At 42.4% G+C, this 26,994-nt stretch overlaps 2 protein-coding genes across 12 annotated transcripts in view; one reads left to right on the top strand and one right to left on the bottom strand.

Moving 5' to 3' along the window:
- Positions 1–3,197: 3,197 nt before the first annotated feature.
- On the top strand, positions 3,198–16,340 carry LOC115178724 (tanabin-like). Of its 4 annotated transcripts, none has more exons than XM_029740022.1 (5): positions 3,198–4,235; positions 5,121–5,245; positions 6,874–6,947; positions 7,610–13,372; positions 13,418–16,340. In XM_029740022.1, exons 1-5 carry the CDS (start codon positions 3,420–3,422, stop codon positions 14,929–14,931), a joined length of 8,292 nt encoding a protein of 2,763 aa, XP_029595882.1. In that variant the 5' UTR covers positions 3,198–3,419; the 3' UTR covers positions 14,932–16,340. The 4 variants fall into 4 exon arrangements, with proteins under 4 accessions (XP_029595882.1, XP_029595876.1, XP_029595891.1 ...); XM_029740016.1 differs by having other exon boundaries at positions 7,610–12,832; positions 12,878–16,340; XM_029740031.1 differs by having other exon boundaries at positions 7,610–10,077; positions 10,258–16,340.
- A 2,644-nt stretch (positions 16,341–18,984) lies between these two features.
- Positions 18,985–26,994, bottom strand: part of LOC115178754 (myocyte-specific enhancer factor 2D homolog) — a 73,833-nt gene continuing 65,823 nt past the window's right edge. For 5 of the 8 annotated variants that reach the window (XM_029740075.1, XM_029740065.1, XM_029740039.1 and 2 more), the window contains 2 exons: positions 26,046–26,096; positions 18,985–23,265 (listed from right to left, as the gene is read on the bottom strand). In XM_029740075.1, the coding sequence (XP_029595935.1) occupies positions 22,842–23,265; positions 26,046–26,096 (475 nt within the window). In that variant the 3' untranslated portion in view covers positions 18,985–22,841. The remainder of the gene's footprint in view (positions 23,266–26,045; positions 26,097–26,994) is intronic. The other 3 variants (XM_029740092.1, XM_029740084.1, XM_029740098.1) reach the window with 1 other exon arrangement.

The following is a 26,994-nucleotide window of genomic DNA, read 5'->3' on the forward strand; positions in this document are numbered from 1 at the left end:
CAGGAGGGGAGGACCGAGCCGTCCGGGAGGATAGGGGACATAGAGAGTTGAAGGATGCAGAAAGGGAGGAGAGGAGGGTTGAGGAAGCAGAATCAGGAGATAGGTTGGAGAAGGATTGAGCAGAGGGAAGAGATGATAGGATGGAAGAGGAGAGAGTAGCAGGAGAGAGAGAGAGCGAAGGTTGCGACGGCGCAATACCATCTGAGTAGGGGCAGAGTGAGTAGTGTTGGAGGAGAGTGAGAGGGAAAAGGATACAAGGTATTGGTCAGAGACTTGGAGGGGAGTTGCAGTGAGATTAGTAGAAGAACAGCATCTAGTAAAGATGAGGTCAAGCGTATTTCCTGCCTTGTGAGTAAAAAAAAAATTACAAAAAATTGTGTTTCTTAGAGATACAAGTACAGAGAAACCTTACCCAGTATTGATCTATATGAGTGGTGATGGCTCCAATTAGGACCAGTATTAGTACTTCTGCTTAGACTCTGGTTTGCATTACTCATGTCAGACAACAATTTCCCTGTTTCACCTGACTGAGAAGAGGAAGTCATGTTGACGTGCCATTGTCATACACCTGTAGTTAATATGAAAAACTGGATGGAAAACAATAGGCATACAACTGTGAATGGAAAACAGAAATAGTTTTGTACGTAGTGTATCTCATTCTATGCTCACTTGTTTTAGTATGAGGACACCTCTGAAGACATGCCATACCCTCTTGTCAGTGGTTGCTTGAGAAGTTTTTTGAGAAGTTGGCCAATTCACATTGTGGTTGACAAGTTAAAGGGAATACCCTGACTTGCTAAGACTTCAGAACATGTAGTAATGTGTTTCTCATTTGTCTGTAATTAATTTTCCATATGTCTGCAATAGATCTTCAGGACACTACTGATTCAGAGGGGTTGGGTTAAATGCGGAAGACACATTTCAGTTGTAAAACTGACTAGGTAGCCCCCTTTCCCTTTCCCAACCATAGGATCAAGGTTGAATCGAAGTGGACTTGTTACTGTATGGATGTGGGGCTGCTGCAATGTTGAAATACTGTCACCAGAGGGTAGTAGTGAGGTCAAAATGGATCTGAGAAGTGGATACATAACTTTTTTAAATAAAACAATTATCCTATTAGATTTATTTAGCCTATCATTTCTCAACATGTGTGACAATCAGAGTTGTTTTAGTACAAATACAAATGTTTCCTCTAGGCATCCTGTCAAGTCTCTTCATTTACAGTGCTGTCTTAGAGTATTGCATTCATGCTATGGCATTTAGCCTTACATATACAGTGGGGCAAAAAAGTATTTAGTCAGCCACCAATTGTGCAAGTTCTCCCACTTAAAAAGATGAGAGAGGCCTGTAATTTTCATCATAGGTACATGTCAACTATGACAGACAAAATGAGGAAAAAAAATACAGAAAATCACATTGTAGGATTTTTAATAAATTTATTTGCAAATTATGGTGCAAAATAAGTATTTGGTCACCTACAAACAAGCAAGATTTCTGGCTCTCACAGACCTGTAACTTCTTCTTTAAGAGGCTCCTCTGTCCTCCACTCGTTACCTGTATTAATGGCACCTGTTTGAACTTGTTATCAGTATAAAATACACCTGTCCACAACCTCAAACAGTCACACTCCAAACTCCACTATGGCCAAGACCAAAGAGCTGTCAAAGGACACCAGAAACAAAATTGTAGACCTGCACCAGGCTGGGAAGACTGAATCTGCAATAGGTAAGCAGCTTGGTTTGAAGAAATCAACTGTGGGAGCAATTATTAGGAAATGGAAGACATACAAGACCTCTGATAATCTCCCTCGATCTGGGGCTCCACGCAAGATCTCACCCCGTGGGGTCAAAATGATCACAAGAACGGTGAACAAAAATCCCAGAACCACACGCGGGGACCTAGTGAATGACCTGCAGAGAGCTGGGACCAAAGTAACAAAGCCTACCATCAGTAACACACTACGCCGCCAGGGACTCAAATCCTGCAGTGCCAGACGTGTCCCCCTGCTTAAGCCAATACATGTCCAAGCCCGTCTGAAGTTTGCTAGAGAGCATTTGGATAATCCAGAAGAGGATTGGGAGAATGTCATATGGTCAGATGAAACCAAAATATAACTTTTTGGTAAAAACTCAACTCGTCGGGTTTGGAGGACAAAGAATGCTGAGTTGCATCTAAAGAACACCATACCTACTGTGAAGCATGGGGGTGGAAACATCATGCTTTGGGGCTGTTTTTCTGCAAAGGGACCAGGACGACTGATCCGTGTAAAGGAAAGAATGAATGGAGCCATGTATCGTGAGATTTTGAGTGAAAACCTCCTTCCATCAGCAAGGGCATTGAAGATGAAACGTGGCTGGGTCTTTCAGCATGACAATGATCCCAAACACACCGCCCAGGCAACAAAGGAGTGGCTTCGTAAGAAGCATTTCAAGGTCCTGGAGTGGCCTAGCCAGTCTCCAGATCTCAACCCCATAGAACATCTTTGGAGGGAGTTGAAAGTCCGTGTTGCCCAGCGACAGCCCCAAAACATCACTGCTCTAGAGATCTGCATGGAGGAATGGGCCAAAATACCAGCAACAGTGTGTGAAAACCTTGTGAAGACTTACAGAAAACGTTTGACCTGTGTCATTGCCAACAAAGGGTATATAACAAAGTATTGAGATAAACTTTTGTTATTGACCAAATACGTATTTTCCACCATAATTTGCAAATAAATTCATTAAAAACCCTACAATGTGATTTTCTGGATTTTTTTTCTCATTTTGTCTGTGATAGTTGAAGTGTACCTATGATGAAAATTACAGGCCTCTCATCTTTTTAAGTGGGAGAACTTGCACAATTGGTGGCTGACTAAATACTTTTTTGCCCCACTGTACATTCAGTAGTCTAACAATTACACACAATGCTTTTTTTATCAGAAAAAAATTGTGTAAAGAAATACATGATTTCATAAATAACTGAATGTGTACTTGTAGAGAGATAACAGAAATCATTCAATCAAAATGTGAATTTCTCCCAGTGAATAAGAAAAAGACATTCCCAGCAGTGCTAGAGTTAACCCCCAAATGACATCATTGCTCACTCCCACCTCCCTCTCTTCCCTCCTCTCCATCCCTCCTCCCCTTTCTTCCCCTCTGCCCTCCCCCTGCATTAATTCCAGTATGAAAGGAGAGTATCTCACCAGCGGTCACACTCCAGGAGGCAAGCAGCCTCACAGCACATTCTGACCCTCACACACAGGCTTGGAGAGAGAGAGAGAGAGAGAGAGAGAGAGAGAGAGAGAGAGAGAGAGAGAGAGAGAGACCAAATCAGCACCTCACACACATTGACAGAAACTGCTCGCTCCAGAGTGAGGCCCTCTTTACTTTAAAACATTTGAATTACTCAACCAGCATTACTATCCGTCCTCTCTCTCTGACATGGAGCTCCACCGCCTCCGGCACCACCACAGCCACCGGACCGACGACAAGCTCCAGATGCTGAACCTCAACCAACGCCTGGAGACCTACCTGGGCCGAGTGAGGCTGCTGGAGGAGGAGAACAAGCTACTATGCCAGGAGATCCAGGCCCTGAGGGGCAGCGGCCAGGGGGGGCGGATGGGCCTGGAGGACAAGCTGAGCCTGGCCAGGCAAGAGGTAGAGGAAGCCTGGAGGGAGAAGGATCGGGTGGAGCTGGAGCTAGGGAGCCTGGGTGAAGAGCTCCAAGTCCTGGGGCTGCAGAGACAGTGGGAGGCGGACGCCCATGGGGAGGTGAAGAAGAAGCTGGCAGACAGCAGGAAGCAGATGGAGGAGGAGAGGAGGGCTCAGATCTGGTTACGAGAGAAGGTGAGCCAGCTAGAGAAACAAATCCAGTTCCAGATACAAACCCACCAGGAAGATGTTGCCGGCTTCCAGGCTACACTAATCCATGTCAGACCTGCACTGCCACCCCCTCCACCCCAAACGGGTACCCAGCTGCCCAGCCTCCTGGAGCTGGGTGAGGAGTACTCCCAGATGGCTGTCAGGGCGTGGCATGAGGCGGCCATGGTGTTTCAGGGCCAGGTGGACAGCCTGGACGAGTCTCTAAACCAGGCCAGAACCCGGTTGGCCCAGGTGGGCCAGGAGAAGATTGAGAGCCAGCTGAAACTTCAGGCCCTGGAGAATGAGCTGCAATCAGCCCAGGATAAAAGGCAGTATCTGGAGAGGAGTGTGGCCAAACAAAGAGACAGGCAGAGGCAAGAGATACAAAACCTGCAGGTAAGAACAGTTAAAGTAGCCGACCCTGGTCTTTGGTGTGGGCGTATTTATGGGTGTGGGTTTATTCATGTCAATATCTCATAGGTAACTTTGTTAACAGTGTCCTTTGCTAATTCAATCATATAACAGTATCAATTAGATTATTTAGAACTCCTGTTCACCTAAACTGAGACTGAAGCCATAAAAGTGAGATTCCTAACCATACTATTAAATTCCATATTGAGTGACGCTTTAATAATCATGCATTGTTTAAAACGTCTTGAGTGTGTTGTCTGAATGTGACTGCTGTCTGGGATTTAGGATCTTCAAATGATTTCAGTCCAAAGACAAATTACAATGTGCTTGTTGTGCATCTTGCCAGTTAATCGAGACAGCTAAAGCTGCTTCCAGTTGAGCAAACCAGAGCAAAACAAAGCGTTTCAAATGTCAGTCATAGTAGAACATTTTTCAAATGGACATGGCCCAAAATAAAAACAGGAACAATATGGTAATTTTAGGAAAACAAGGTGTTTTTGTCCAAATGAGTCTGATATCTATGAAGTAGAAACATACCAACGCAGTCTCTCTGAGAAGGCTTATATTGTGCTCCCTTTCATTTGAAATGCTAATGAAATGTTTGGACAGAAACAGCATGTTGGACTCGGCCTAGGCTGGGGCTCTGGGAATTACTTCCAGGTCATCATTTGTCCAGAAAATCCACACTGGGGCCCAACCATAAGATGCAGGGAACACAACATTGAGCATTCTATGTTCTATGCTGGACATAAGCTCTTGCCATGGGACCAGGAACCATAATTCGGTGCCTTCAATACCTGTTCATGTGCTATGGTTGGATAACATCAATGCCATTTCCAATCAATTCTCTTCCCTTTTCCTGTTCCACAGGCCCATCTGGATGTGTTGGAGATGGAGAAGGGGGCTCTGGGAAATCAGATTGACACTCTCCTGACAGAAAGTAGGGGTCTGCTGCAGCTGAAGATGTCTCTAGGCATGGAGGTGGCCACATACAGGTACGATACATGTCACAGTACATTTATCAGACGCTACAGTACCTCTCTCATCATACCTTTAGCACAAAACTATAGACATTTTGGGCCAAATGCTAAAGGGTAACTAGTAAATCATGCATTGATGTCAATTGGAGCTTTGCTTGAAAACATTACTTGTATACAAGGATCTCAAGTTGGACTTCAGTCTCAACTAACTTGTTTTCCTTGTATGTTTATCTTCAAAGTATGTTGATGGCCATCCATCCAGTTATTTTACTTATCAACTGTAGAGAGGGAAAGGAGACGAGGGGAGGAAGCCATGAAAGACCATTGGCACACAGCCAAAGGTGATAAGAGGTAGTCATTTTTTATGTAAGAGAGACGTGGGAAGGTTCAAATAAAAGTGTCACCTCAAGTTGGTTTGAACATGCTCTGATGAAGGCGGCAACAGCTGAAAAAGCGACACCAAGCCCACGTATGTTTGATGTCTGCAAAAAAAGCCTGTCGATCAGAATATGAACATTGAGGCAAATGTCCCAATCATCCCATCTTCACTACTATCTTCCCCTTCTTTTCCAAGAGTTATTTTCCAAACATGTTCTTTTTCTTTTTACTTTTCTACCGATTTCTGAGAAAGCCATCATTATTAGCCCCATGTCCATGCTGATTTAGATGTCTAGTTTATCACATTCAAAGATGGCTTTTCAACTGGAAGTTCAGACTGAGCCCCATCACCCCTCCCCCTATGAGAATGTGGAACAATATGTAGATGTCCAAGGCCTGTTGTCCAATAGGGCTCAGCCGTCTGGCCCAAAGGTCATCCCCTTGAAAAGGCCAGTCTCAGCTGTCTTGAGCAGGGTAACTTTATATGGGCCTCTATAGTGGTGCCTTTCTCTTTCCCTTGGTCTCTTCCCACTCCATAGTGACCCCAAGGTATCAGCAGGGAATGACCAGCGTAGGAGCTACGGGAGGGAGTCTAGAGGAACAGGAATAAGAGGCAGGGGGAGAAGGAGAGAGCAAGTCTCAAAGAGATGTATTAAATGCATCAAATTCATATTATCGGCACCTATACAGTACATCCCAACATGCAATAGAACACATTGAGCAACACTTGGAGTGTAATTCTGGGATCATATTGGGATATTCATTTGCACCAGTTTACAAGTATTTCTAAGTATTGTTTCATTAGAGATGCTGGTTTGAATGTGTGTTGGAATGGGCATGGTCCATATATGTGAATACAAATTGTATTAGTTCTGCTTGGGCTAATCAGAATGTCAGGGCGTGCATGCCTGTATTTTAGGCTGTGAGTATGTGAGAGGGGGAATTGAAGGCAGTGGTATGCACAGCAGATGGCTCGTCAATGACAATGTCGTCCCCACATTTCCATAACAACAGATCTCATGTTGGCAACAAAAGCCCTCCCACTTCACTCCTCTCACCCCACCCTATGACACATCATTTCAGAATACCCCCCTAGTGTGGCCAAAGTAAAAAAAAAAAAAAAAAATGGTTATTCGTCACATTAGTATTCAAGCTGCTTCTAACCAGGACATAAGATTTTCTAGATAGTGTTGAAAAGGAATATTACATCACTTTCCCTTTATGAATCCTTCTCTCGTTTGTCTGTGTCTGCTCTTTTCCTTCAGAGCATTACTGGACAATGAAAATCTGAAGGGGGATTTCTCTTCAACAAATCAGCTAAGGAGCACCTACATCTCTGGTAAATGATCACTTCATTCAGGAATCAACCAGCTAGATCAGTGACTGTGTTGTAGTACAACATGATATTGATAGGTGTCAAAGCCAACACCTCCATGACATGTACTCCTGTTACTGTATAAATGTTACTGTAAACCAAAAGGCATCTTCCTCATACTTAAGGTAGGTGAGTCCTGACTCTGTATTGTACCGTGTATATATTCACATTAGACAAAAACGAGTGGGGGATGGTGTGGGTTGGTTAGGGGGCTGAGCTAGGCGCTTTGTGCTCTGTAACACAAGCTACCTAGAGTCCCCAAAGGTCATTGAGCCATATGGCTTTGCTTTCCGGTAATTCAGACTGGAGGGGAAGGAAGTCATGATCAATATCTCTCCATTACTGTCTAACCTCTGTTCAGGAGAACATGTCTCCTAATATTGACTTTGGGATGGGGTTTCGAGATCCCTGTCAACCTAAGATAAAACTGAAGACATTTTGGAATAGACAGAGATTGTAAGACAAAAAGCAATCAAAGCATTGGTGAATGTTTCCTGGTATTGTCAAGATTGTCAGTGTCATTTCAACCTTATTGATGTCTATCTACGATAGTCCCTGGCCTGTGGCCTACCCAGTACCATTATGTATGGTGTACCTATTCAATAATTTTCCTATGTCATTCACAGATGGAGTGCCCAGCTCTCGAGGGGCTAAGCAAAGCTTCCAGTCACAGCAGGCTACCAGTCACATGATCAGGCCCATCTCTACCATCCATAGAGCAAGCCCCCGATCCAATGTAACAATGATGTCCGCATCACCAATCTGGACTCAAAATCGGGTAACCCTGAACGAAACACCCGAGAGTTGTCGAAAGACAGAAGAAGAGCATATTGACTTTGGCACAGGGTCCAACCACCAGGTAAGTTATTCAACGCCTTACCCCGAAGTACCACAGGACGGAATTTCAGTTGACCACTTCAGACCCCAAGATGTCCATAAAGAAGTCAACTATGCTGAGCTTCTCTCACCTCCCACTGAAGAGGCAGGAGCTGATGTTGTATCTTTGCTTGGATCTGACCATAAGGAACAATCCATGTGGGATATGGAAAAGGAGGAAGAGGATCAGAACATAGTCAGAACCTGGTTTGCTGAAGAGAAACCCGTTCTGGAATCTGCCATGAGTCACCAGGTTGAGACCAGCTTCATAATGCCAACTGTGTTCAGCACTGATGCTCAAGAGCTCTACAGCCCTTCAGTGAGCTATGAGAGAGCAGGTTCGGTGACAGGGGCACATTCTGCTTTCTCAGCGAATGATGATAATGATGTACCTTTTGAAATGTCTTTTGAAAAAGAGGAACCTCTACTAGATATGCCTTACGGTCCCATGAATGCATCGGAGGAAAGAGATCTTGAAACAGCAAGGAAAGATGCTGAATGGGGGGGAAATGAAGGCTTGGAATCTGAAACTGCATCAGTGCTAGAACAAGCATTTGAGACCTTCACAAGCAGTCAAGCTTTTGAGTATGGAGCTGGGAAAAGTTACAACAAGCCAATAGAGTTCAACCAAGAGGACAATATGTCTTATGAATCTACTCAAGCCTCCCACGGTTTAGAAGAGGCATTTCGCCATGTTAAAAGAGTGGAGGAAGATGTTATTAATCTCCCAAAAGAGGATGAAAATTATATGTCTAACAAACATGAGGAGCAATTGGAAGATGAATTGCCCCCCTATGGGTATGATAAGGATAATTGTGAAAGATTGGAAGGATTCAGTAAGGAAAATGATATGACGGAAAGAATCGACGAGTTCAACCAAGAGAATATTATTAATCTCACAAAAGAGGATGATGAAAATGATATGTCTAACAAAGATGAAGATCAATTGGAACATGAATTGCGCCCCTATGGGTATGGTAAGGATAATTGGGAGATATTGGGAGGATTCAATAAGGAAAATGATATGACAGAAAGAATCGATAAGTTCAACCAAGAGGAGATTATCTCATATGAATCTGCTCAAGCTTCTCACTGGTCAGAAGAGGTATTTCACAATGTTGAAAGAGTGGTGGAAGGTGACATAAATTTCAGAAAAGGGGATGATGAAAATGATATGTCTAACAAACGTGAGGAACAACATGCACTGAACCCCAATGGGGATGTAAAGGATGAATGGGATAGAGTGGAAGGGTACAATGAAGAGAATGGAATTGGAGAAAGAATGGATGATTGGAAAGAAGGAAAGTATCATATGAAAGAGGAAGAGACGTGGAATAACAGAGAAACCCAACCCAATCGGTATGATCAAGAGGATATACCTTCAAATGTAGAGAAACTGAATCAATTCGAGCAAGAGCAAATACCTTCAGGCAGAGAGAAACTGAATCAGTCTGAGCAAGAGCATATACCTTCAGGCGGAGAGAAACTGAATATATCCGACAATGACAAAGAGGATCATGATGAGGCAAACCTCTGTCAAAATAATTCTGTTTCATGGAGGGCTGAGCTAGAAGGCGACAGCTATGCTCAGGACAACACACTAGCCGACACACACCCCCTGATCCGTTACAAGAGTGACGAGACGGATGTCAACACTCAGGCTTCACACATGGGCGAAAGTGACTCCAGTGATGGTGAAGAGGACAGGGAGGTTTGCCAGACAGGAACAGACACCTGGGGCGAAGGCAAGTCCAAACAGTTTGACACCATGGAGTATCTGTATGAAGAGTCAGAAGGGGATGTCATAGATCAGGAAAGTAACATGGGCTCCACTCACCAAGAGGACATGGATGCTAGCCAAACAAAGGAGCATGCTACACAGGAGAACGATGAGGAGAATGCTGTCGATCAGTTGATTCAGAAGGCAGAAGAGGAGCAATCTTATGAGGAACTTACAGAACCTGGAGAGTACTCCATGGTGTGCTCTGATGAGGACTATAATGAAGAAACAATTGATAGATTGGTGGAGCAAGAGTTAGAGAATTTATCTATATCCAGTTACAGTGAACACTTTACTGGGCAGATGATTGAGAGCGAGTCAGTACTGAGTCTTCAAATTGAGTCTCACACTGAACTTTCCCAGACACATGACATATCATACAGTGAGGAGGTAGAGCAGATACACTCAGAGAGACTGAATCAATCTGAACAAGAGTATATACCCTCAGGCGGAGAGAAACTGAATCTATATGAGCAAGAACACATACCCTCAGACAGAGAGAAACTGAATCAATCTGAGTCAGAGTATATACCCTCAGGCGGAGAGAAACTGAATCTATATGTGCAAGAACACACACCCTCAGACGGAGAGAAACTGAATCAATCTGAACAAGAGTATATACCCTCAGGCGGAGAGAAACTGAATCTATATGAGCAAGAACACATACCCTCAGGCAGAGAGAAACTGAATCAATCTGAGTCAGAGTACACAACCTCAGGCGGAGAGAAACTGAATCTATATGTGCAAGAACACACACCCTCAGACGGAGAGAAACTGAATCAATCTGAACAAGAGTATATACCCTCAGGCGGAGAGAAACTGAATCTATATGAGCAAGAACACATACCCTCAGACAGAGAGAAACTGAATCAATCTGAGTCAGAGTACACAACCTCAGGCGGAGAGAAACTGAATCTATATGTGCAAGAACACATACCCTCAGACAGAGAGAAACTGAATCAATCTGAACAAAAGTATATACCTTCAGGCGGAGAAAAAGTGAATCAATCCGAGCCAGAGTATATAATTTCAGGCGGAGAGAAACTGAATCAATCCGAGGCAGAGTACATAACTTCAGGCGGAGAGAAACTGAATCTATATGCGCAAGAATACCTACCCTCAGACGGAGAGAAAATGAATCCATCCGAGCCAGAGTATATACCTTCAAACGGAGAGAAACTGAATCAATCTGAACAAGGGAATATACCTTCAGGCAGAGAGAAACTGAATCAATCTGAGCCAGAGCATATACCTTCAGGCGGAGAGACACTGGATATATGTGAGCAAGAACATATACCCTCAGATGGAGAGAAAATAAATCAACCCGATTCAGAGCATATACCTTCAAATGGAGAGAAACTAAATGTAAATGTGCAAGAACACATACCATCAGACGGAGAGAATCTGAATCAATCTGAACAAGAGAATATACCTTCAGGCGGAGAAAAAGTTAATCAATCCGAGCCAGAGTATATAATTTCAGGCGGAGAGAAACTGAATCAATCCGAGGCAGAGGATATAACTTCAGGCGGAGAGACACTGAATCTATATGCGCAAGGATACCTACCCTCAGACGGAGAGAAAATGAATCAATCCGAGCCAGAGTATATACCTTCAAACGGAGAGAAACTGAATCAATCTCAGCAAGAAAATATACCTTTAGGTGGAGAGAAACTGAATCAATCTGAACAAGAGAATATACCTTCAGGCGGAGAGAAAATGAATCAATCTGAGCAAGAGAATATACCCTCAGGCGGAGAAAAACGGAATCAATCCGAGGCAGAGTACATAACTTCAGGTGGAGAGAAACTGAATCAATCTGAGCAAGAGAATATACCTTCAGACAGAGAGAAAATGAATCCATCCGAGCCAGAGTACACAACTTCAGGCGGAGAGACACTGGATATATGTGAGCAAGAACATATACCCTCAGATGGAGAGAAAATTAATCAACCCGATTCAGAGCATATACCTTCAAATGGAAAGAAACTGAATGTGTATGTGCAAGAACACATACCATCAGACAGAGAGAAACTGAATCAATCTGAACAAGAGAATATACCTTCAGGCGGAGAGAAACTGAATCAATCTGAACAAGGGAATATACCTTCAGGCAGAGAGAAACTGAATCAATCTGAGCCAGAGCATATACCTTCAGGCGGAGAGACACTGGATATATGTGAGCAAGAACATATACCCTCAGATGGAGAGAAAATAAATCAACCCGATTCAGAGCATATACCTTCAAATGGAGAGAAACTAAATGTAAATGTGCAAGAACACATACCATCAGACGGAGAGAATCTGAATCAATCTGAACAAGAGAATATACCTTCAGGCGGAGAAAAAGTGAATCAATCCGAGCCAGAGTATATAATTTCAGGCGGAGAGAAACTGAATCAATCCGAGGCAGAGGATATAACTTCAGGCGGAGAGACACTGAATCTATATGCGCAAGGATACCTACCCTCAGACGGAGAGAAAATGAATCAATCCGAGCCAGAGTATATACCTTCAAACGGAGAGAAACTGAATCAATCTCAGCAAGAAAATATACCTTTAGGTGGAGAGAAACTGAATCAATCTGAACAAGAGAATATACCTTCAGGCGGAGAGAAAATGAATCAATCTGAGCAAGAGAATATACCCTCAGGCGGAGAAAAACGGAATCAATCCGAGGCAGAGTACATAACTTCAGGTGGAGAGAAACTGAATCAATCCGAGCAAGAGAATATACCTTCAGACAGAGAGAAAATGAATCCATCCGAGCCAGAGTACACAACTTCAGGCGGAGAGACACTGGATATATGTGAGCAAGAACATATACCCTCAGATGGAGAGAAAATTAATCAACCCGATTCAGAGCATATACCTTCAAATGGAAAGAAACTGAATGTGTATGTGCAAGAACACATACCATCAGACAGAGAGAAACTGAATCAATCTGAACAAGAGAATATACCTTCAGGCGGAGAGAAACTGAATCAATCTGAACAAGAGAATTTACCTTCAAGCGGAGAGACACTGGATTTATGTGAGCAAGAACATATACCCTCAGATGGAGAGAAAATGTATAAATCTGAGCCAGAGCATATACTTTCAAACGGAGAGAAACTGAATCAATCTGAGCAAGAAAATATACCTTTAGGTGGAAAGAAACTGAATCAATCTGAACAAGAGAATTTACCTTCAGGTGGAGAGAAACTGAATCAATCTGAACAAGAGAATTTACCTTCAGGCGGAGAGAAACTGAATCAATCCGAGCCAGAGCATATACCTTCAAACGGAGAGAAACTAAATCAATCTGAGCAAGAGTATATAACTTCAGGCGGAGAGAAACTGAATCAATCTGAGCCAGAGTATATAATTTCAGGCGGAGAGAAACTGAATCAATCCGAGGCAGAGGATATAACTTCAGGCGGAGAGACACTGAATGTAAATGCACAAGAACACATACCCTCAGACGGAGAGAAAATGAATCAATCCGAGCCAGAGTATATACCTTTAGGCAGAGAGAAACTGAATCAATCAGAGCCAGAGTACATAACTTCAGGCGGAGAGAAACTGAATCTATGTGTGCAAGAATACCTACCCTCAGACAGAGAGAAAATGAATCCATCCGAGCCAGAGTATATACCTTCAGGCGGAGAGAAACTGAATCTATATGAGCAAGAGTATGTCATTTCAGGCGGAGAGAAACTGAATCAATCCGAGACAGAGGATATACCTTCGGGTGGAGAGAAACTGAATCAATCCGAGACAGAGGATATACCTTCGGGTGGAGAGAAACTGAATCAATCCGAGACAGAGGATATACCTTCGGGTGGAGAGAAACTGAATCAATCCGAGCCAGAGTATATAATTTCTGGCGGAGAGAAACTAGATATATGTGAGCAAGAACATATACCCTCAGACAGAGAGAAAATGAATCAATCTGAACAAGAGTATGTCATTTCAGGCGGAGAGAAACTGAATCAATCCGAGACAGAGGATATACCTTCGGGTGGAGAGAAACTGAATCAATCCGAGCCCGAGTATATACCTTCAGGAGAAGAGAACATGAATCAATCTGAAGAGCAGTACATACCTTCAGGCGGAGAGAAACTTAATCAGTATGAGCAAGAGTGTTTACCTTCAGGTGGAGAGAAACTGAATCTCTCCGAGCAACAGAATATACCTTTAGGCAGTGAGAAACTGAATCAATCTGAGCCAGAGTATATAACTTCAGGTGAATACAAAATGAGTCTATATGAGCAAGAACATATACCCTCAGACAGAGAGAAAATGAATCAATCCGATCTCGAGTATATACCTTCAGGTGGAGAGAAACTCAATCAGTCTGAGCAAGAGTGTATTTCCTCAGAGGTTATGTATTCGGTGCATTCTAGGATTCTAAAGACATCTGAACACACATCTCTTAGAGAAAGTTCAGTAGAAATATCCAAAGAAGAATCTTTGGCTCAAGGTAAGGAATTCAGAGGGGGACTGGGAACTGAAGCTGTACCAGACAAAATAGAAGGACAGGATGACCAGAACCTTTATATGCTGACTCATGCAGACTTCACTGAAAGCCATTCTATCTACAGCAGTTTAAACAGCAGGCCTGAGAGTCAAACCAACATGAACAACTTGGATATAGAAGAGTCCAACAGCACAGATGATGAGTCGCCAAATGCAAGCCAGTATTTGCAACCTGTCACCAAAGCAAATCTAACTGCAGATCAGGAAGACTTGTTAGATATGGCGGTCTCTCACTATGAGGATTGCAATACTCTTATTGAACATTCTGCAGAGGAGGTCACTAGCTATCAGGCAAGTAATGAATGTCTTCAGACAGATGAATGGGAAGTCTTAGAAAGTCCAAACAAACACCTAGAATCTAGAGATCCTTTTGCAGGTCACAAGAGAGACTCCGAAAGATCATCCAAAACTGACAGCGAAGGCCAGGACCTACACAGCTTCCTCAGCTCTGGTGTACACAACAACTTCTGGGGTTCCAATCTGGAGACAGGAGCCTCGAATCAACCGGATCAGCCGTATGACCATGTGACCGAACTACCCAATCAGAACCTAGCCTTGGCTGACAACCTATCCTGGGTGGATTTGGAGAATCCACAGGCAGCTAATTGGAACACAAAAATGGACAGCGACACACCTAAAGCTTCCACCCTTGGAGAAGAGGACAAACAGATGCCCTCACAGGTGAAGCAGCTGGTGTGTAGAGATGTGGTAGAGGGTGTGAATGTTACTTCTGAAGATGAGGGAGACTCCTGGTCATATGGGGAAGAATAGTAACAATTTCAGCATGGTTTCTATAAGGAGTAAAGTAGAAGTAACAAGTGTTACTGAGAGTGTAAAACTATTTACATTTTACAGGCTTTGAATTTGAGCATTGATTCACATTGATCATCACAGTCGAAAGTAAATGAAACGATAATTTCATCCAAACATGAATGTACTATGTCACAGAATGTCATGACAATTCAGTGCTACCCGGGACCCTTGGGATGTCCCTACCCTAAACCCTAACTATAACCATAATCCTTACCTACCCCATTTAAAATGTCAACTTCAATGGGGTAGGGACATCCCAAGGATGCGAGATAGCACAGACCGTCAAATATTTATGCTGTTTTCAAAAACCAAAGTTGTGCTTTGGTGCACACCCTGCTGACACAAAACACCAGTGTACCTACTCCATTTCAAGACATTGAGGGCCATTTTTTGTAAGTTTTACAAATTGATGTTTGAATAGCATTTGTTTTGGTTTGGCCCATCCCCCCCTTTGAAGAACAAAAGTAACTTAATTAAAAACCAAAGAAAGGACATTTGAAAGTCAAAGCATTCTGAACTGCCATTAATTGATAGTTGATTTGATTGCACTGATTGAAGGAAATCAATTAGAGCAAAAGTGAGAACCAAGGTATTTCATTGCACAAGACCTGGGAGCTTGTTTTTTCTAGTCAAAACTTTTATCTTAACATCTTAAGTCCATTTGATAAGGACTCCAGTTGATATATACAGTGCCTTCAGAAAGTATTCATACCCCTCGACTTACTCCATTGAATAGTGTTATTTATGATTATAATTTAATATTTCAACTCACACACTACAAGCAGCAAATGAAATCAAATTGTATTAGTCACATGCGCCGAATACAACAGGTGTAGACCTTACAGTGAAACGCTTACTTACGAGCCCTAACCGACAGTGCCTGTTTCAAAAAATATGGATAAGAGTAAGAGATAAAAGTAACAAGTAATTAAAGAGGAGCAGTAAAAAATAACAACATATACAGGGGGGTGCCGGTACAGAGTCAATGTGCAGGGGCACCGGTTAGTTGAGGTAGTATGTACATGTAGGTAGAGTTAATTAAAGTGATTGTGCATCGATGACAGCAGAGAGTGGCAGTGGTGTGGAGAGGGGGGGCAATGTGAATAGTCTGGGTAGCCATTTGACTAGATGTTCAGCAGTGCATGGTTTGAAATCCTAGAAGAACAGTTTGCCTTCATTTTATGAAAGCATTTCACAATGCAGTGTCACAACGCATAACTAACATACAATGAAACAACATGGTACCATATTAGTTATGCTTTGTTCACGATTACGGCAAAATAAACTTGTGTTGTTTTTTGGCTTGTGTTCTCTCTGTAGAAATGCACAAAAAAAACATACATGGAAAAATAAAACAAATTGACAAATATGTTTATCATTTTATTATTGCTTAAGAACTTTGTATGACTTATTTCATGATACAGCTTTGATATTACTCTACATTGAAATATGTTTATTTTATTTAACTAGACAAGTCAGTTAAGAAACTGTCAGTTATTTAACAATGACGGTCTATTATCCAGTAGTCTCTTCTGAGAGAGGAAAGACCAGCGCACAACGGGTTCTGAGAAGAATTATCCAGTAGTCTCTTCTGAGAGAGGAAAGACCAGCGCACAACGGGTTCTGAGAAGAATTATCCAGTAGTCTCTTCTGATAGAGGAAAGACCAGTGCACAACGGGTTCTGGGAAGAATTATCCAGTAGTCTCTTCTGAGAGAGGAAAGACCAGCGCACAACGGGTTCTGAGAAGAATTATCCAGTGTGTTGAAATCTGGATGAAGCTCAGAGGAAAGTATACCCTTAGACCAGGCCAAGAAAACAGCTGGCTCCTTCCTCTGCATCTATCTGTTTCCTCTGTGTATTACATTAAAGTGAGTGAGACCCAGGGGCGGTGTGGGAGGGGAGATTTGGCACCATCCCAGCTTTACTGACCTCAAAGCAGGCTAGCTAACAAAGCTGCACTGGGCCCTCCATAACAACCATCCCATGGGAAGACCGAGGGATAAAATAGGCAACAAGGAACAATGGGTGACCTCACCTCCTCCTCTTCCCGCCTCACGGCCTTCTTTCCCCCTTTTTTGTCATTCATTAGTCAGTTTTCAGAACAATGTTGGCTATTTTAGCTGCCGGTTGCCTGCTTACTGCCCAAATCTGTGCAATGACTGATTGAATAAAGGGGGAAACCACAGCCATTCACAGAGAGAAAGGCTGAGTGCTGGAATGGCATTATGGCAGCTGTCTGGCATGCTCTTATTCTCTAACGTCTATGGCTCCTGCTCAGCCTTATAACTAGCTATGACAATACAACGTTATCTATTCAGTTCAGGGAATAAGAATAAACTAACTAGATTACATAGATGATCTACAGTATATGAAATAATATTTATATAAAGAGATGTTGTGGATGGACAAGCTATGTCTATCCCAGGAACACATGCCCAGTGCTATTAATAGAAGAATAGTTTCCTGACAAACAGCCAGGATGACCATATCTGATGCAAGAGGCTGAAAGTGCTTGGTCACTATGTCCGGCTGCGACCAGAGGCTCCATTTCGGCTGGGCCATTCTGGCTAAGATGGGGGGAGGGGCTCAGCTGCAGGGCTGGTGTGTGTGTGTGTGTGAATTTGACACAGGAGGGATGTAAAACTATACCTGCTCTCTATAGGGAGTGTGTTTGCTCTCCTTCAACAACCATATGTCATCCATGATTCCCTTTCTGTTGATTTACTCCATGTGACGGAAGACGGAGGAAGGGGTGGCTCCTTGACTGGTCTTCCTTTTCTCTGTTCTAAATTTGGCTGGCCCACCCCTTGCAAACAATGGGCTATAAGGAAGAGAAATATGTTATACGTGCCATGTTGTAAACAGAATAGACAAATATATTCAAATCAGCGCAACCTGATGCATATACAGTATGTTCTCGTTCTATTAGACTCAAATAATTGTATGAATACATCACTAAGGACAAGTGCCCCTTACCAAGGACAAACAAATGACAAAGCACTTTAGACAGAGCCGCTTCTGACAGGGTTTGGCTCCAGCTGCTTCAAAGAATGTGTGAATCATTCTCACATAAAAAGGTCCTCTTATGATGAGATAAGGTCATGTCTGGCAATCAGCAACAGGGTAACAGAAATAATCACACACGTCCAGCCAATGACCTTGATTGCAATAGTGGAGCCACACCCTGACTCATCCCTGGCCACATGACACACAACGTAGCTTGCTCTCTGTAAATAGTGATAAAGGATGATATATACGCAGGTTGGCGTTTATTGTCATGAGTCTTGTCCTGGAGGCAGAACTGAGTGATTTCCCCTTAGGCCAGCTGCAAAGTCAAAATTGGCTAAATTGTAATAATTAATGAAAACAACAATGATATTTTTGGTCTTCATTTAAGGTTAGGCATTAGGGTTAGCAGTGTGGTTAAGGTTAGGTTTCAAATCAGATTGTATTACTTTGTGGCTGCGCCAGCTAGTGACCACTCTGCAGAGCTAAGATTCATGACAAAAAATGCTAACCTGCGAGGTTTAATGCCAGACTGAGTGGTCTGGATTATACATGATTATTAGTTGGCCATTGCCACTGGAGAAAGAAGTGTGTGTCTGAGACATGTGCTCATGGGCCACACAGGACAGAACAGCTGACACTTCCAGCTGACACTATGGTCAACTGTCTGGAGGAGGGGAAAATACACCCCCACCACATCACCCCAATCCTCTTGTCTCATTACTTCATCTCTCTCATTCAGAAAATTGGGACTAAACAAAGTCTTATTTATTAAGTATTTGTTTACTGTGCAATTTAAAATGTCCAATGATACATTTGGAAACTGAAATCTTGCACTTCTTTAAATAAATAGAGATTATGTCAGTGGAAAAGTTATCATGCAATGAATAGACGCCTCAATACAACCTTTCTCCATTAACTCCCCCAAGTCTCTCCTTCCTAGTTGATTTGGCTTTCTCTTTTCCTCCCATGACAGTTATGATTTAGAAACAGAGGAATTTTATATCAACATTAGTTTTATTTGTATTAATCTTAGTTATGTCATTCAAATACCGTGGCATAGTGTCTCACATAACATGCAGTTTAAGTCAATTAAGTTTATCACTTCGCTTGCGAAAAATGGAATGCTTTAAATGTGATTCGATATAGTAAATTATTTCTAGAAACATTTCCATTTCGTAAAACTAAGAAAAACCAGAACAAATTTGGTTTAGGTTTAAAATAATTCAGTAGATCTGAACATGTGATAATGATGCCCAAAGCATTACCAGCACGTGATGACATCTTATGGTGAAAATACATCATTCCACTTCACATATCTCTGGCAATTAATAAACTACTCTCTCAACAGTCCCATATTTTCTGTCACTTACCAAACATAGCTGATACATCACGTTTCAAAAAACTTCTTTCAGAAAACAAGTTTGTATTGATAAATGATCAAATGTTTTGATGGTGAACAACACAAATGCACATTCTAATGTAAATCATAATAACAAACCAAACCTCTTTGTAGGTCAACTTGTCTATTTAATATATAAAATACGATAAAACATACGCAGAAAGGGGAGGGTAAGAAGGGACAAATGGATACTTTGGTACAATAACAAACACTTTTTTGTAAAAGCAGTATAGAATTTGTAATAACATCAGTGCATACTTTATTTATGAAAATATACACAAATTGTATATCATTCTCCAAAAACAACAAAAAAGTTCATTTTGTTTACAACAAAAAGCAGACTAGCCGAACACAATATATTAGCTATAATTGTACTTTTTTCTTCAATTTCTATTTTATTTCTGTGTGATGTATATTCTTATTGATATTACATTTCATATTTATTTCCTATAATATGATTCATTCTTTTTTTGTGTTACGCCCATGCATTGACATCTTTGTGTCTGGTCAGAAATAAATTAAATGTGTCTTGTCCTCACTTTACTATGTGTAGACTAAGTTTTGTACATTTGACAAAAGATTGCAGCATTGAACTGGTCAGTATATTAAACTTGTTTACCACCTTTCATGATCTCACATGTACTAATATTACTACAGCGGTTTTGTTTTACGTCATAAATCGTGCAATTTTAGTACACCCTTTGAAGAAAAAAAACAAAAAATGAAAACAAAACAAAAATATATTTATATATAATAAAATAAAATTCAAATAAAACAAGATTCCTAACCTACACAAAACCGCAAAAAATAAAAATTGCCTTTTCTATATCATCATTACAATTACCATCGATGGTCACAATAATGATAATATTAACATTAATAATAGCAATTATCATAGAACAATTATAATAAAAACAGACAATAGAACTGTCACCGGCACAAATTAACACTGGAAAGTGAGATTCTCGAAACATCATTCATTATACATGGGGAATATGGGGGCGCAGGTTAACTATTGTCATGACGATTGTCTTTTCATTTGTGATTACAGTGACCCTTAGTGTTGTTCTGAGATAATGTCAGGGCTTTATACAACACCTCGATTGGCCAGCATCCAGAGTATTAACCAACCCCATCGTCTGCTTCCGCTAGTCACCATTTCGTCTAGGTATGAAACATCGCTTCATGGCATGTAGCCCTATTCAAGACATAGCTACCATTATTATAAAAAAACAAAAAAACATCAGGGTCAACGTTTGTTCAAAGCTCAGGACACAACAGTCTTACAGTCTAAGGGAAGGTGAATATGCCGGCAGGCGTGATCGCTCTCTCTCTCTCGCTCTCTCTCTGCCATCCACCTCTAGACGATCGTCTAGACTCCTGACGAGTCAGGCTGCACAATCCCTACGGCAACAACTACAACGATATAAAACGAGAAAGAGCCAATGGGAGGTCATTTGAACCTGTTCTGGATAGAGTGCAGAGTATATGCGAGTATGGTGTTTGAGTGTGTGGAGCAATGAGGCGTTTTGGCAGAAAATTGATAGTGGCAGGGGTCAAATGAGCGTGAGATGGACTTGTCTTAAGTCACTGGTAGGGAGCAGTCGCGTTTACACCACGGTTCAATGAGCGAAATGCTGTAATTAATTCATGTGGCCATGGAACTCTCCTCTAACAGAAAGCACAGGGGATACTTGTCTGGCTAATGTGTGTAAATGTGTTTGTGTGTGTGTGTTGAATGAGTTTGACGTGCCTGAGGACATGCAGACATGACTGTCCCTTTCTGGAGGACACCTGGCTTTTAAAGAGAGGGGGCATTTTGGGGGCTTGGGGGGAGGAAGGGGTTAAAGTGCGCTCCGTCAGAGTACTAACCACTGCTCACTCAAACAGTCCAATCCATCGCTACTTCCCTTTTCTGTCCCTCTAGCACCCTCACTTGGCTTTGCAACCTAGTACACTTATGTACACACACATAAATAGAAAGACAGATCCACTGAGAATCAACACATTAGCTTTTAGGGATATCCTGCTGAACATATGTGAACATATATTTCTATATACAATCCCTGTCGTCTATCGTTTTCTCTGCATCGTATGCAGTTCATCACTTACTCTCAAAATCTGCTATCGCTGCTGTTTAAATATATATTTATATGCTCTATATGTTTACCCTCAAAGAACGATGTCCCTGCCATACAAAAGCCATACAGAAGGAAACCGAACAAATTGCTTATATACACAGTTCTTCACTTTTTCTCCCAGTTTACATCTCCTATTCAGAGCCTTCTGAAACACAGGCATTGTTTAACAAAAATACTTTTTGTATGTGAGTGTGGATGGATTTGAGCGTGGGGAAAATCGAAAAGTCAAGAAGGTAGTAAAAAAACCCACAAAAAGAGCATTTGAAATAAATATCACAGAACAGGAAACACACGAAGCATCTGAAGTTGATCTGTAGGTATCTGCAGCATGTGTCATACAGCTAGTGCAGCCCTTCCCTGATAAAACAGTATTTGACCTAGACAAGGTATCGATGTTTCAGATTAAAACAGCTATTTGCATGGTCCTGATTAAATACCTGGCTAAAACTAAACAAAACAAGGATCGTCCACTTTAGAAGAGTAAATCCTGTCTTATAAAATGGATAGCTAATCAGTTTGACTCAGTGAATTTTGGGTTCTCAAATCTAAAACAGAAATGTTTATAGAAATGTAAAGATGGTTGATGGACAACAGTCAGACAGAGAGAGGACGTAATACTACAAAAAGAACAGTTAAAATCTCATTCACCAATCTCATACTCTTTACAAAAACACCAAAAGCTGGATATAACAGTGCCACTGAGCAGATACAAAGAAGTGGATTCATTTTGGTTGTTCTACTGTTTCTCAACAGAGCAGTGCAGCTGGACTAGAGACCTACTGTGGATAAAAGACAGGAGGATACCAGGTGTGTATTATGTAATGTAGAGGGTGAAGAGAAAACCCAGCAAAGCCTATAGTCAGTCAATAGTCAGTCAGTTTTCTAGCTGCTCTCTCTCTCCCTTCAAAACGAAAAGGAGACAGAACCAGCTTGAACAAAAGAGAACTCAATTCATTCCAATCCTAATCTTGTCCAACACACTATGTTGACATGTAATCCCTGGTTCGGTGTCTCTGCCCAAATAGAGGGTGTTTGTGTGAGAATGTGTGTGTGTGTGTGTGTGTGTGTGTGTGTGTGTGTGTGTGTGTGTGTGTAGTACAATATAGTGTAAAACAGTATGCAGCTTGTGTGTCAACGCATACATTTGTGAGAGAAAGAGTGTGTGTAAGAGTGTAAGAGCATGCGCAAATGGGCGTGTCCGGTGCATGTGTGTGTGTTTGGTGGAGGCATGTGTGTGAGGTCAGCATTTACTGTACATACGGTAAAAGGGTGGGGGAGAGGGGGCATCTCTCCCCTCCACTCTCTTGTTCTACACATCTATGTGACCCAGGTGTCCAGTCTCATTCTCTTCACGTTGGCCCCCTCATGCTCCTGCTGCTCCTGAGTGGACGAGGGCCTCAGGAGCCCCATGGCAGAGGAGGCCCCTCCCTGGTGGTGGAAGTCCTGGGCCCGCCCCTGGGCCCCATCGTCCCGGTCACCCTCGTAGGAACTGCCGTTGCTGCTCAGGCTGCCGACGGGCGAGCGGCCCTGCAGGGTGGACGGCTCCAGGCGCAGGGCCCCTGGGTACTGGCCTGACATAGGGGCCCCTGTGATGGTCACTAGGCCCCCTCCTCCGCCACCCCCAGCTGTGGAGCACGGGGTGCTGCGGTCGCGGTTGGGCGACACGGGCTCCGACTTGATGCTGATGTTGGGGTTGGTGTTAATCGTCAGCATGGTGCCCTGGGGTAAGTGGCCCACCGGCCTGGAGGGACCGAGAAAAGAGAGAAAGAAATGGTGAGACGTGTGCTGACATCTGCTGGTGAGACGTGTGCTGACATCTGCTGGTCAGCCAGGGTAACTGCAACACTACTTCCAAACACATATATCCACATCACCATGAACATCACTTTAAATACAGGAGCCCAGAGAGGGACCTGCTAACCAGCACACAGTGTAGTAAGCGCTGATGGAACATAGAGTCAACACCTCCACACACTAGGTGGGGGGGGGGGGGGGTCCTAGATGACAAATGTGCCAGCAAATTGAGTAGCGGAAAAACAAACAGAACCTTGCAGAGGGAAAGAATGTAATTGTTTATGGGAGTGGTAGATAAGTGTCCCTTCTATGAACTGCGTAGGTCTTCAATTCTATGTGCCGTGCTCTGTGTTCCACCCTACTGTTCATACACACCCTGGGATGACAGCTCATGTTTTGGCTAATTGCTAACGACAGGTAATGTTTCACTGCTAAATGTTTTAGGGAACACTATGTCATGACGTAGCTTTTAAAAGCGACTATAGGTTGATGGACTGAGGTTAGACACACGAACAGAGACGCAAACAGACTGGATGAAAAGGCCACACGGAAGTGCACGGTCCACAAGCCATGCAGACGGACTCTGGATTCCGAAAGACCACTCCCATGCCTTGTGCCATGTGTCCACAGTCACTTATCTTTAGCATTTAGTAACTCATGCAATTGTACCCAGACATCTCCAACTTCACACCCCGCCAACAAGTCCCATCTGTAAATTCACACAGCCCTCAGCACCCTCCCCCTCTCTCCCACACCACTCCCCTCGATTGGAAAAGCCAACTCACTTGAATCACTTCACCCTTAAATCAGGTCCAACGCAGCCGTTTTTATCTCAATATCAAATCGTTTCTGGCTAACAATTAAATACCTTACTGTGATTGTTTTCAATTAAAATTGTCAAAAATAAACAAAAATTGCTTCTTAGCAAAGAGCAATTTCTCATGAGTGTGGAGTGGAAAACTGAAAACTAGCTGTTATTGGCAGAGAGGTTTGGATGTCACCAGGCGGTAAATTAGTGAATAGACCAATAAAAAAAGATATTCACCAGGCAGGCAAAAACTCCATCCCACAAAAACAGGCAGCCATTTTTTTCCAAAAGTATTTTCAAACAGCTCTTACACTAAAAGGGCCTTTTCACAGTATTATTCCATCCTCAGTGTGGAAATATACAGTGAGCTCCAAAAGTATTCTGACAGTGACTCATTTTGTGTTGTTTTGGCTCTGTACTCCAGCACTTTGGACTTGAAATGATACTATGAGGTTAAACTGTCAAGCTTTGATTTGAGCGTATTTTCATCCATATCGGGTGAACCGTGTATAAATTACAGCACTTTTTGTCCCCCTATATTTTTAAACACTCCTACCTTCATGCGAATGCTACCATGATTACGGATAGTCCTGAATCATGAATAATGATGAGTGAGAAAGTTACAAATATCATATCCCCAAGACATGCTAACCTCTCACCATTACAATAACAGGGGAGGTTAGCATTCTTCGCGGGGTATGATATTTGTGTGTCTAACTTTCTCAGTGATCATTATTCACGATTCATTCAGAATAACGATGTAATCATTGCATGCTAGGAATATGGGACCAAATACAAAAATGTTGACTTCTTTAATACACATAAGTGAATTTGTCCCAATACTTTTGGTCCCATATAATGGTGGGACTATGTACAAAAAGTGCTGTAATTTCTAAACGGTTCACCAGATATGGTGAAAATGCCCTCAAATTAAAGCTGACAGTCTGCATTTTGTCATTGTATCATTTCAAATCCAAAGTGCTGGAGTAAAGAGCCAAAACAACAAACAAAATAAATCACTGTCCAAATACTTTTTTTGCTCACTGTACATAACACACAGGTAAATAATGTTTTTGACTGCACTGGGCCTTTAAGCTAGTGTACTTATAGGGCACAATGGACCCATTCATATTATTTTATATATTCACAATTGCACAATAAAAGATGCAAGAACGTGATTCTTTACCCTACAACACACACACATACTCTCGCTCATGTGCACACTCACTCCCTAAACCCTTGACTGTGTTACTCTGCCTCTATGTGCCACTTTATCAAGTGTAAGCCCGGCATTATGGACTTGTACAGGTTGATGGATTATAGTGCCACAAGGGTCCTGTTGCTATGGAGAATAATACGGTCAGAGTCAGCAGGCTGGTGACAGTGATGAAGGCTCGCTCTTCAGGCTAGCTCAGAGCGCTAACACAGCTAGCGCAGTCAGAAGCACACGGTTACAGTACAGTACAGTATAGCGCCATTTCCCAAAACCTGGTCCAGAAGGACCATTGTGTGCACAGTTTTCACATTAAACCAATCTCTCAATAAATGAGCTTAAACTGAGTTGATAGTGAGTTTCATTGATGATTATTACCAGTAGCTTCTGTTGAATAATTATTGGATCTGGTTTTAAATGAAAACCAGCATGCATGGGGGTCCTCAAAGACCAGGTTTGGGAAACAGTGCCATGCTGTGTGGCTAGTTATACACTGAAGATAGAAGAGGCTGGTGGGAGGAGCTATGGGAAGATGGGATCATTGTAATGTCTGGAATGGAATGAATGGAACGGTATCAAACACATCAAACATTTGGAAACCACATGTTAGACTCAGTTCCATTTATTCCATTCCACCCATTACAATGAGCTCATCCTCCTATAGCTCACCCCACCAGCCTCCTCTGACTGAGGAGATATACAGTACCAGCAGAGACCCTCTTCCCTGCCAAATAGCAAGTTTGATTGAGAGGCCATGCTGTAAAGGGAGGGTAAAAAAGAAAGTTTGAGAAACTAACACAGGGAGGGTGATTCAGAAACCTGCTCTCCATTAATGTACATAACAGACAGCCCAAAAACTTGGCAGAGATAGAAAATACTTATTATAAACATGACTAAATCACTCTACATTCAAACTTAGTCAAACATTGGGTATTCATTTACAAAATAAAATGTAATTATAGACTCATCATTTTGAATATATTGACCAAGACATCAACGTAGTCCCTAAATAAATGTTATTTTATTGATTCTATTATTTTTCCCTTTCCTGCAATGTAGGGTAATCAAGCTGGAGTGGATGTGTTGACACAATGATTCCCTATCCTGTCGCCTGTGCAAACAAACAACTATTCCTTGAGGAGAAAGGAGCTTTCTCTGAACTAAATAGGATATTATGTGCACAGCACACAAATCAGCAGTGTGTACACAAACTATTCATTACTGTGTACATTGTAAAACATGGGTAAAGTAGACACATAAAGGTAAGCTTTTCCCTGAACAAAACTGGAGACAGAGAGAGACAGACGCAGAGAGAGAGACAGACGCAGAGAGAGAGAGAGAGAGAGAGAGAGAGACAGACGCAGAGAGACAGACGCAGAGAGAGAGACAGACGCAGAGAGAGAGAGACAGACGCAGAGAGAGAGAGACAGACGCAGAGAGAGAGAGACAGACGCAGAGAGAGACAGAGAGAGAGACAGACGCAGAGAGAGACAGAGAGAGAGACAGACGCAGAGAGAGACAGAGAGACAGACGCAGAGAGAGACAGAGAGACAGACGCAGAGAGAGAGAGAGAGAGAGAGAGACAGACGCAGAGAGAGAGAGAGACAGACGCAGAGAGAGAGACAGATGCAGAGAGAGAGAGAGACGCAGAGAGA

The sequence above is a fragment of the Salmo trutta genome, chromosome 3 (assembly GCF_901001165.1).
Source record: "Salmo trutta chromosome 3, fSalTru1.1, whole genome shotgun sequence".
In the NCBI taxonomy this organism is placed as follows: Eukaryota; Metazoa; Chordata; class Actinopteri; order Salmoniformes; family Salmonidae; genus Salmo; species Salmo trutta.